Source organism: Ostrinia nubilalis, chromosome 14 (assembly GCF_963855985.1).
Source record: "Ostrinia nubilalis chromosome 14, ilOstNubi1.1, whole genome shotgun sequence".
Classification (NCBI taxonomy): domain Eukaryota; kingdom Metazoa; phylum Arthropoda; class Insecta; order Lepidoptera; family Crambidae; genus Ostrinia; species Ostrinia nubilalis.
This window is the reverse complement of record NC_087101.1, coordinates 12,627,715-12,640,392: the sequence shown is the minus strand read 5'-3', so window position 1 is coordinate 12,640,392 and position 12,678 is coordinate 12,627,715. Positions and strand designations below refer to the sequence as shown.

The following is a 12,678-nucleotide window of genomic DNA, read 5'->3' as shown; positions in this document are numbered from 1 at the left end:
GCGGGTTCTATTCCTCGTGACGTCCGCGTAAGATAACGTAAGTTAAGTCCGAGAGAAGATTGTTGTGAAAAAACTACCTCTAACTTTGACGAGATCCCATCTGCGGGGGCGGTTTTCCTTGAATTTGATCTCTAACTTTGTGGCCTCAAGATATAGTATCGAATGGAGGGTCACGGATTAGTACAACCTTATTTTGTATATGAGGTGATAAGTCTTTATGAGGGGTCAACCTTTTCTATAGTGAGCCTCACCCTTTTAGTGAAAAGAGTCCGTTGATAGCTGATTTAGGAATGGTGATAATGCATTCAGTGTGTGTAAATATATCATAGATTTATTCTGATAGATGGCCTGGCGAACCGCTTTTTGGAGTGGCTGTCTACTTTCGGACAATGGGGTTGAATTTAGATGTAGTGGATGTGTGGCATTGATGATTTGCATTGATTTGTATGACTGTTCTAAGTAATAAAATAAGCTGTCGTAGAATTCATTCAAAATGTTTCAGAAAACTTTAGGAACTCGAATTCCAAAACATTTTACCAACATTGTATTCCAAAATACAGGTCACAACATCCCCCAGTCTGGTATTCGAGGATCGTAGGTAGATCTATTATGGAATTCGCAGATCGCTTTGATAGGACATAGGGCTTGTTGTCCATTCGTGGAATTTACTAATTAAAACTTGTATTACGACTGATCAAAGGGATAGAGTCCAATGTAGACATAAGTAGTATGCGTATTGTGTATTTATAGTCTGGCAACTATCTACCTTCAATATTAATATCAGTACGAAGGTCGTCTCTAGAATAGCTTTAAACTTAAGAATGTTACATTTCAATGTCAACCTTACTGTGTGGATTTCCATTCATGAGGATCAAAAAAACTTCTCTTCAATACGTTAAAGTTTCAATTTTACTTCATATTATCATCATCATCGAATGTGTGCCTTACAAAATTGTCTACTAAGATTTTTTCTTCCACCTTTTTGGTTTTTTGTCAATTGTTTTTGTCAAGTCAATACAACCTAAATCGTCAATAACAACCTTGAATTTACAAACTCCAATTCTTCTTTCCCTTTTTCATATTGTCCTTCTTTCCCTACAAAACGTCTCGGCTCCTCTATCAGTGGCATAACCCTCTTCTCGTGTGGCTATTTTAAACTCGTAATAACCGTTGTCGGCACATGTGTGACCGCCATTACCGCATATTACAAAAAATGGTGGAAAAACAATAAAACGGGCGAGGGTGGGCACTTTAAAATTGATTTTCGTGTCCGGTGCTGTTTAGATGTAGTGGCTTATTGCTAGATTGAATTTGGAATCGTAATCTGTAATTTAATGTCATATAGAGGTATGATGTATGTAGGTTGAAAGAAGATAGCTTTCCTTCTACAAGATTTTTTTTTTTTGCTTACATTAATGTATTGAAAAGTATGATTTTTCTCAAAACTGCCAGGTCAGATTACGATGCTATTTCATAGCTAAATGTAGTTGAGGTATCGAGACATAAATACCACAACAGTAATAGGTTCTTGGGCCAATTTACATAGTAGAGAGAGTGCATTTACTATGAGCAATGAAGTCACAATAATTTTATCAATTCAAGTCGGCAGCGAGTGACAGCAACGATTTAGACCGCGATTTTTATTCGAACAAAATCATTTCGCCACGGACATTACTAATATTACTAAAACAGCCAATAATGGAGGGAACGTGATTTGTTAACCAAACCGTCAACATTACGCCCTCACATTAGCCGCGGTGATCCTGGGCGCGTTTGAAACAATTTGTGAAACTCGATAGTTTACTGAAACAGAGGGCGTGCCTGCCGCCATTTTTATTTTTATTGGCGCGCAATTTGTCACTCAACTTGCAAAGTTGTTAATGGCCAGTGTCTTGCTCGCCGCGTGTACTTGTTTTTTCTTTTTTTTTTTTGAGAAAAGAATCAGACCGTTTTAAGATAAGTCATTATTTTTTATTTGGAGGATATTGAAAACTTTTTCTAATAGTTTCGTATTTAGTTTTAAAAACTTTTCTAACTTATCAATTGAGCACTCTATCTACTACGAGTACGCACCAACCAACGTATGGTTCAATTTATCAGCAAAACTCTCAATTTTACATTTAAATTGCTATAAAAACTTAAAATGAGAATTCAAACCGTCTCGAGCGACACGTAGGTAACAAAATAAATAATTCTTTAAAACCTCAATGTTCTGAGCTGACATTGAAACAATCGTTTGCATAACACTGGCTAAGGGTCATTCTAGTTTTTGCTCAGTCGGAGGCTACAAGAATTTTAATATTAATTAGTAGGTGTTTTGAACCGCAGGTCACTTTTTGTCGTATGACGTTAAACACAAAACACATGTTAGCTGTTTCAACAGAGTCGGTCAAATCGGTCATTTCGGAAAATGCTTATCGATTAATGTTTAAATTGTCTTTGACCCAGACAACATTGACGCGATGAGTAATTTTCATTTCTTTTTTCATTTGAAAAAGTGTTTTGGAAAATTTACTAATAAGGTTAGCAACTCTACCAACATAGGTATATTAGAGAGAAATACTAAAAATAGCTAGCTCCGTGTCTCTTATTGTTTGTATCAAACATGATTCTATGTAAACAATCTCGTAGCAAAACAGCTGTACCGTAGTGATAGCTGTGAAATGCAAAACAATTTATTAAATGTGTTGTCTACGTATTTAGATAAACTCTATGTTCTACGTCAAAACCAAAAACAATACCCAACATATTAGTCAAGATACCCGCTAACTGTTAAAGTTCAAACGGGTGTCCCAATTCTGTAATGGCCCCTAATAAAGACAGGCAAATAAAAAGTAAAACATTTATCGTCACGATCCTCATTTTGCGTTTATGGCCGATATGCCTGGCCAGTAACAAACACCGCGTTCCATTTTCGAAATTTTATTTCTCTGCCAACATGTCCTCAGTTATGGGTCACAATTTGCACCGTTCGGGTTATAACTCCGGGGGTGAGGGGGCGGAAGGGGAAGGCGGTCATTCAGCGCAGCGGCGCGACGGACATCCGCCGCATAACAAGTCGATGGCGAGTCTCGCCGGAGCGCGCCACCCGCCATTCTTATTTCAAATTTTGCAGATTCGAAAATAGAACGCCGCATGGCTTTTTTCTGAGAAGGTGATTAAAGTGTGCTGGCCAATTACTTAGTCATTGTCAACTTAAATGACATTTGCTTCTGAAAAACAAAAGATTCTGACACGCATGCAGTTTACGTTGACGTTACTTTGAACATAGTCTCCCTTATTACAAAAAGTTAGACTCTAGTTGGACTCTAGTTTAATTGACATGTAGTATGTAAATGTCATTTTAAACCAGTGTTCGTCTCAGGTTCCACTTCTTTGTAATAAAGGCCCTCCCTGTGATATTAATGAAAAGTTAAATAATTGAGTAGGTAAATTAAAGCTGCCCTAAAGAAAAACTATCAATCACGTGGTAGCTTATAGTAAAGGTTTAAATAAATAAGTAATGTAACTTGTAACAAATATTGTTTACATTCAACTTTTATCTGAGGACGCCTCAGACAGAAACTCTGTAAGTGCAAAAAGTCACTTTGGAAGTGCTGTATGTAGTTCCGCGCGCGTCCGCGAGAGGCGCTGGGGTGCTAACAACGGTTGCCGACGGAAGCAGCGCCGGCGGCTTCCGGTCCAGGGCAGTTCTGCGCTTCAGACGCAGTTTTGCATTTTATACTGCCTTTTTCTTTGATTGCTACATTTTAAATTTTATTTAAAGCGATACGGATTAGCTTTAATACAATGTTGCCAATTAAAGCTCATTGCTGCAGCATTTTGATGCTTTTGTTACTAACATAATATGTAATAAGAAATTAGCAAGTAAATCAGTTAATTAATTTCTCTACTGTATATCTATTTTAAGACTCAAGGAGACAGCCTTCAGTGCAACTATCAACTTAGTAAACTTACTGACATTTTGAAACTGGTTATATAAAAATTATAAACTGAATAGCGCAATGTATAGAGAAATAAACCCACCACAAATTATACATTTCATTACTTTATTTTCAACCTCAAAAGTTTTAAATCCATTTCAAAACTGGCCAATACTTTGTTACTTACTGAAAACTTAAAAATAATACCTTTATGTTTGTTACTGAAAACTTTTTTAAAAACCTTACCTATATTTCAAGCTCAAATAAAACCTAGAACACACACATGGAACGGAAACTACACGCAACAAAATCGTCCAGACCGCCCGCTGTCCGCAAATACCGGATCCACCCCCAAAAAGGGGGGGTTGGGGTCCAGACGGGTGGTGTTTAAAAATTTCACCCCCACTGGGTCCTGTCCCGCACAATGCCCGGTAAATCAGCGATTGCCTTTTGAAATCGAAACGCTTATTAAACGTTTTGTTTTGTGCAAAGTTAGATAGTGGAGTTTTCACATTTGGGAAATTGCACGCTCAGATGAATATTAGTAGTAAAAAAAAGTATTTCTAAAACTTGCTGTGAGCAACGAATAATTTCGACGATTCTTATTTTTATTTTACCTACCTAAGTTTCTACTTTTGTTTTTAAATAATAGTGTTTCGTGTTTTTCTTTACTTTTACAACAATTTTCATTATTTACCTATTACCCCATGCCCTAAATATGGATTAGAAAATGCTTTAAGGTAATATGTCCGCCAATAGTAGGTACCTAATCATTATGTAGAATTTAAGTAAATTGACTTCCCTCGGCGCTTCATTACATTTAGCTCACTTACCGTATAAAAGCTCTCAATATTTTGAAAGCTTATCAAGAACTCTTCTATCAAACAAAATCAAAAACATCCCAAACACTTTACGTGCACACGAAAAAAACGTGTCAACTTAAGTCCGGCCACACACGTACGATCTTATCTAACTATCGAATGACTCGCGTGTAATCGCTCTAATCCCTTATCAATCGATTACAGTCCCGCTACCGAGGCTTTTGTTGACCCTACTTAGTAATGGGTACCGTTAGAAAAAAGTTGTTCAGTCAAAAAGTTACAAAAACAGTCATAAATTGGGTAATACCTGAATATGTTGATGATCTGTGGCAAATAATACCAACTGCAATAGGCTAGTTTCCTAAAAAAATTTTTTTAGTCCGTCATGTTTAATATCAAAAAATATTAGACACATATATTTTTATTTGTCAATCTACCAAATAATTACATAGTTATGGTGCGTTGAAGTTCCGCACGACGTCACAACGTGCGGCACTTTTATGCACGCATTGACGTCACAGGCCTCTTCTTATGAACTTTGGCGCGCTTTATCTCTTTCAATTTTCATTAGTTTGAAAAAGTGAAAAATACGTGTAGAGTATTTTTGGATAAGTTAACTGACGGACTAATTAAAAACTTTTGCTTTTTGACCCAGGAAACATCCCTATTTGACTGATAAAAATTACATTAAGACTCAGATGCACCACCTTACTTTAACCGTAATTATAGCCATAACCGGTGTTTTTTTATGGAATTTGACAGACTTTTGACATTGCAACCGTGCCTTATTGTTTTAATTTTTAAAAAGACTTGTTTTTTAATTTTATAGATTTTTTTTTAAACAGCGTATTAATTTATAATTAAAAAGGTTTCTAATTTTAAATCTCTTATTACATTTTTCTAAATGCTTATCTACTTTTCTTCAGAGTCAATAACTTTTAGTATTTTTTACTATGATATCATTTTTTGCTGTCCGTACAAGTTATGATGACCAAAACGTAACACAATGAACAATGCTCTGGACAAAAAGGTCACAATATTGATATCTTGAAGACTACATTCACAGGGTGATTGTAAAAGTCATTGATTGTAATTTATTTCCTCTATTTGATACAATATCATGGACAAAGTGATACTCAGTAGATACCCTTTATCCCAGAAAATGTTTTGGGCATAATATACAGTTCACACTACTGGAATTATATTTGAAAAATAATAAATTTAACTCTGAATATTTTTTTTATCAATGAATATTCCATATTTTATGCAAATAATTTAATAACTTACGCAAGTCGCAAAGAGTAGGTATTATCTCTAAGTTCATACAAGTGGCCGTACAATTACTAGCGTTCCGTATATCCAACACCATTTTCCAGAGTTTCCGTAAGACCAATATTTTTTTTTGTATTTTTCCTGTTGCCTTGATGCATTAAATAGCCGATATAATGCAAAATCACAGGAATCGTAAGAAAAAAGGGATATCCGTAACAACTGGGTTAATGTCTTATGTGCCGAAATTATTATTTTAGTTTTATTAGAAAAAGTGCTACTAATTTATTGTTAGCGCTATTTGACGTCATTAAAAATGTGTTAACGTTTTGTAAAATCGATAGAATCGTATTTTTTCTTTGGAAAATGACCTTTCTTAAGATAATTTTAAGGAGCAGCCTGTATTGTGTCTTCTTTCCGGTCGGCCACAATCTGACCGTTACAATTCAATAATCGCCTTAACAGTCGCGATCGCTTATCGGCGCGCCCACCTCTAGTGATGTACCGGCCCGATAAATATCGATAGTTTTCCAATTTTAAAACGCGTGGGAGTTATGCTAATCTGTGAGCTGCGAGCGATGTAGGCGTTAGCAGATCTATTAGTGAAATTATGATTTTATCGTAATATCTGGCCATTGTGGGCAGTGTCAGCCAAATCATCCTTCTGCGTCTGCTAAATTAGAGACAGTTATACTTCTATAGTAGAGACAAAATGGCCTTATGATGATCAACAAGTTTTAGCAAGTATGTGTTGTGTTTTTTTTGCAATTTACTTATTTTTGGATAGCCATCTTGCGTCTTTACGTAAAAAATATACAGTAATGTACCTAGCTTAGTGTTTAACCAACCAACACACGCACTAGACTGCCTATTGAATTTTTTTCTTTTTCAAGTAAGTTTTTAATACGTTGGGTAGGTATTTCTAAAGATATCTATGCGCGTCACTAGACCACAATCGTCTCCGCAAGAAAATTCATCTATTCGTAAATTTTTGAGGCAATGTAACACTTTTTAAGAGATTTTTTAATATGTCTATGTCCATCCCTAGATCCAAGACCGCAATTGTCTCCACAATAAAATTGTTATAATTTGTTCCGCTTTGTTCTTAAAATCTACAGTTTTTAAGAGATGTTCAGATGATGTGAGTTTCAAGATGAGTCTATGCTAGTGATTCAAGACCGCCATCTTTTCCAAAATAAAATTAATCTGTTTCTTAAATTTGTTATGATCTACAGTTTTAAGAGATTTTTTTAGATGTCTATGCCCATCCCTAGATCAAGACCGCGATTGTCTCCACAATAAAATGCGTCGCGCATCACAATGAGCAATCAAACGCGAGGGGCGCGGGCGCAGCTGACCACGTGACCTCATCTCTTATACGGATTATGAATAGTGCTACTAGGCATCCTGTTTGGTTTGTTTAGACGTCTTATAAGACGTAAATATATGAGGTCAAGTTAAAAAATACAATTTTAAATTAAGAGGGACAATACAAAGCATCAATTTTATTAAAATTACCCAAAGTACTTTCACAAAGTTCTTGTTTTGCCAAAACAACAAATAATTTCCGTGATGACGAGACGCTACGAATTAAGATCGTTAGCGATTTACAATAAATCCTAATATCAAGGCATAATTTTACGACATGTACGGATGTAACTCATAAAAACGTCACGCAGATAAAAGATTGTCACAGCTGATAAAAACCTAACGGTCTCTGAAAGTAAAAGAAATACTTTTCTCTCAACGCCAGTATAACGTTACATAGATTTCAATATCAACAGTCTTAACCCGCGCGTGCGTACGTGATCCCGCTCCGCGTATATTTCATAAGATTTTAGAGGTGCATGAATCACGCGAGACACGCAGCGGCGATCACTCACCCTACCCTCGGACCTCTGCCTACTTAGCATGCGACCCGCGCCCACACCCTAGGCCCAACACTACGATATGTGAGAGCTATTACTAGACACTTTGCCACTGTTAATATTGCTGTAAATCTCCCATCCGAAACCGATCACCATTACACATTCTAACCCAGTTTTTTTTTCGCAGAACCGAGCAACTACGTGTGTTCCACGTGCAAAGCGAAAGTGCACTCCGCGTGGAGACTCCTCCAGCACGTGCAGCACGTGCACGGCGTCAAGATCTACGTAGAAGCGCTGCCGCAGCAGCCCAAGCAGAACCACTCCTCATCGAGCACATCTTCAACCAGCTCGTGCTCCTCAACGGGAGCCCCGTTACCACCACCAACATTGCGGCACCATCCGCTTCTTCCACCACCAGATATGCATTCCCCATTTGGAGTCGGTGGACTCCTCCGAATGCCTCTACCTGGCAGTCTCCCACCTCTAGCTCACCCATCTGTCCCACCCGCGCCTTTGTTCGCGCGACCCAACCACCACGACCATAGATTTCGCATGGAACAGCTTGTATCCGAGCAATTTCGCCACCATGGTCTCAACCTGGCCGCTGCTGCAGCGGCTGTGGCAGCCAACTCGCTGCCACCCCACCAACCATTCCCCTCACCAGCTGACCGACCACCTGTAATACCCACTTCAGTGTCCGGTCGAGATAGAGTTCCACCAGTCTCACAACCCCTCTCACTTGAACCCCAGCTGGATTTTTACTCGCAGCGCTTGCGGCAACTGGCCGGTACGACCAGTCCAGGGGCGGCCACAGGCAATTCGAGCTCTCCTAGCCCCAGGAAGCATTCGCCGCCGTTCGCTTCCCCGTCGCCCTCCCGAGTCGGCCAGACTCCACCGGCGGGCGCCGGACCCGGAACGGTGGATACGCCCCGCGAGGCGACGCGGCCGCACAGTTCGACTTCACCTGAGCGGCGCATAGAGCCAATGGCGGCAGACGCACCACCTCCAGAGCGACCTTCATCGACACCCCCAAAACGCAATAGCGATGAAGCAGTCCACAGCTGTGAGTTCTGCGGTAAGAAATTCAGATTTGAGAACAACTTGATGGTACACCGTCGGTCACATACAGGTGAACGACCCTTTAAATGTTCGGAGTGCGATGAGGCTTTCGAAAAAGCCTCAAAATTAAAAAAGCACATGAAAGTACATCGAAGAGCCGATGTGAAATCTGAGGAGGGTGAATCAGGCGGTGACACTGCCGAAGATGACTCCGAAGATGAGTTGGAGGATGAGGAACTTGACGGTGAGGAAGAGGAAGATAATGAAGATGGCGATGATGTAGAAGAGGCTGAAGATTTGACAGTGTCGAATAGCAGCGCTCCCTCAGCGCCGACACGAAAGCAAACTCCTGCTTTGCCCGCTCACCCACCTACGGCTTCTGTAGTTGGTGAGCTTATGGACAAATTCGGTCTTTCGAATATCGCTCAATACAGTGAAGCTTTCAAACAAGCTCTTCAAGAATCGGGAAACTCACTAAAGTGGCAATTGGCAAAGGACAGAGATAACAACAACGGTCCTCCCGGTGACAAACCCAATGGCATGCCTCCTACAGCAGCCTTGCGTTTGAAGGAAGAGTTTGCAAAGATGCCTCCCCAGCCACATCCTTTGTTTAACCCTTTTGAGAACCCGTTTGAAGCTTCCAAGCGAATGAAATTAGATATGGAACGGGGTGAGGGCTGGTGGCTGCCAACTTTACATGCTCAGCGACCACCCGAAAACATTTTTGACGGGTTGAAAAACAGTGGTAACGGTTTACTCCAAAATCCGCTGTTGAAGTCAAAAGATAGTCGCAGGAACGATACTTGCGAATTCTGCGGCAAAGTATTCAAGAACTGCTCAAACTTGACCGTCCACCGGCGATCACATACTGGCGAGAAACCGTACAAATGCGAGTTATGTTCCTATGCATGCGCTCAGAGCTCGAAGCTGACTCGCCACATGAAAACACACGGACGGCTAGGCAAAGACGTGTACCGATGCCGGTTCTGCGAGATGCCCTTCTCCGTGCCCTCGACTCTCGAGAAGCACATGCGGAAGTGTGTTGTGAATCAAACTAATGGTGCTCCATTAGCATTATCCGATGACTCAAACGCTTGCCGTGACGAGGCGTCGTGACTCTACCCGTGGGGTGGCCTGCCACTGCCACCGCCCGCGCCGCCCAGTCAGATATTCTAAGACCTAACTTAGCTCCATTCGATTACAATTCAGGTCAAACTTTGTTCAACATCTAGTCTTAAGAATGAATTAGTTGGCGATAATTTGACGGCAATATACGCCCAAACGATAGCACCGAAGGGCATTATTAACATATCTTTCGTGTAAAGTTGATGTTCCATTGTTAATGTTGATTTGACGATTTTGTTTTATTTCCGAGGCTGTATATCGCATCTCGACGTTATTCCGATATTGTTTTGACATGTTTTTATTTATAGAAAGAATTGTGGAAACCAATGCCAAAGTTAGCTATGTTGATTTAACATGATTTAGTTTTAAGCTGTATAGTGTCAATTAAACATAATTTTTCCAGTAATTACTAGGCTCTTCATAGTTCGATGTAGTTCGTGGTTCGGAGTAAGTTGTTTCGTAATTTTAGAATATTATGTAATATATGATAAGCAAAATGTTTCCTATCCTAGATAATGAACTTGTGTAAATATTATTCTAAGTGTATGTGTGTAAATGAGTACCTACCTATCGATGTTCATATTTATAAACAATGATTCGCAAATTATAAAAAAATAATGGAAAAACGGTGAGTTTCCTGTAATCGATAAATAAATAAGCATTGTAGAAAGCAAAATTGGAATCAATCTACAGGTAGGTGTTATTGGTATGGTAATGATGAGGTACTTCTTATATTAATTAGTGTTTAAATTAAAAACTAAATAATATCTTGTGAGATGTTCGATCCTCATTTCTATGCTTTTGTTTCTTATGAAAAAGAGCTAGTTATTTTTTAAGACTGAAAATAAATTCCAGTTTTGTTTTAAATTAATGTTTTTCATGTGATTCTTGATTCGTGGAGGAAAATTCACTCGTACCTAAATTTAGTCCAAGCGTGAAATCTTTCAGTATACGTACTTAATGTAAATTATAATAGAATTTATATTAGATAATTATAAGTAAATTATAATATCACATTTTGTCGTCCATCAGTCTCCTAAATGAATTCTGTTCTGTTTTAAATAATTTAGGTCTCCTTCAGACGATGTACTGAGTTCGTCGAACTATGTTTGAGGGAAATTGAACTTTATGTCGTCTGGACAAGACCTTGTACTAGCGGAATAACCTCCGTTAAAATTCAAACAGTAATTTATAAATTTTGTTTAAATTTAAAAATAACTGTTTGATTGTAAATCTTACCTTTCTCCCTGTGTTTTATGTGTATCATTGTAATATAATTAGAATGTCAAAGTAATATATTCCATTAAAATAAAATGTAAAAATAAATAATATTTGTTGTGAGATCTCTGTTCCTTGTTGTTGTTTCCAATCGACAGAATTTCACAATTATTCCTTTAGTGATGACGAAATTTACCTGTAATGGGTAAATTAATTTACAAAATTATACGTAAGGACGACGAATGGGGACAAAATAGCGAAACAAACAAATCTAAGACAAATTTTATTGTGTAACGTGAAAGATGAACTGTTTTTATTATTTTTCATTTTTATTATTTTTATTTCAATAAATATCCACGATTTGTTAATCAGCTCTGTTGTTTCTTTTTCAAACCTTACACGAATTATGAAAATACTATAATACATTATGTACGCATACATTACACACACACAAAATGCTATTCGTAAATCTTTAATCAAATAAATATCAACATTATTATAAGTAATTTATTGAGGAAGTACACAACACTAATAAAATAATCAGAATCTTATAAGAACACAAGATTCCCAATAAGCTTTTCTTTATCTAATAAGATGAAGAAAACATTCATCAATTCTAAAATCCTATTGGATTCCTGTATGATGAATCAAATATGATACACACGCTCATATCTATTAAATATTTAATTTTGTTTACGTAACAAGCGTACTAGGCAACTCTATCTTTTTTCTTGTGGTTAATTCCTTATGGGTCTAATGACAGAAAAGCTTGATCAGACACTAACGCCCATATTCTATTATTACTATGAGGTCTCACAGTACGCATGTTCGCACAGGGTGACACACGAACCAATCACAGAGCTCTATTCAACGCTATGCGTTCGATTTGCTGCTTCACTTATGCAAGCATCGTTAGTGAATACGAGCGTAACTTATCTTTCACTATGTTGCTACAAGCAATCCTGCCTACATTGTGGAGATAGATTTAAAGAAAGAAAGGATTAATTTTTCGTCTTACAGTAGAGTAGTAGAGCGAGGTGAGTTTAGGTTCCTTTAAAAAAAAGTAGGAAAGACCATTAATATAACAGTGATAATAGATTATCAACAAGCATTTTATCTTAACTAATCAACACGTTGTTGCAGTACAGAGCTCCGATTTTATTTGTAAAAATAAAACAGATACCTGACATTATAATAACTACTAAGATAAACTGAAAACTGACACTGAAAAAGACGAGCAGATGCCCGTTAGTTTGTTTGTGTGAACTTTACACATCACATTTTGCTTTCAGAGAAGGGATTTTCAAAAACACTAGCTGTTTTTTCATTCATAAGTCGAAATCTCAATTTTCAAGTAAGTAGATAGTTATAGTTAATGTATATTTTTATAGTATT

At 37.8% G+C, this 12,678-nt stretch overlaps 1 protein-coding gene across 1 annotated transcript in view; it reads left to right on the top strand.

The window, feature by feature from the left end:
* Nucleotides 1–11,654, top strand: part of LOC135078181 (B-cell lymphoma/leukemia 11A) — a 40,314-nt gene extending 28,660 nt beyond the window's left edge. Inside the window, exon 5 of the mRNA XM_063972766.1 lies at nucleotides 8,069–11,654. Coding sequence (XP_063828836.1) covers nucleotides 8,069–10,056 — 1,988 coding nt within the window. The 3' untranslated portion in view covers nucleotides 10,057–11,654. The remainder of the gene's footprint in view (nucleotides 1–8,068) is intronic.
* The last annotated feature ends 1,024 nt before the right edge of the window (nucleotides 11,655–12,678 follow it).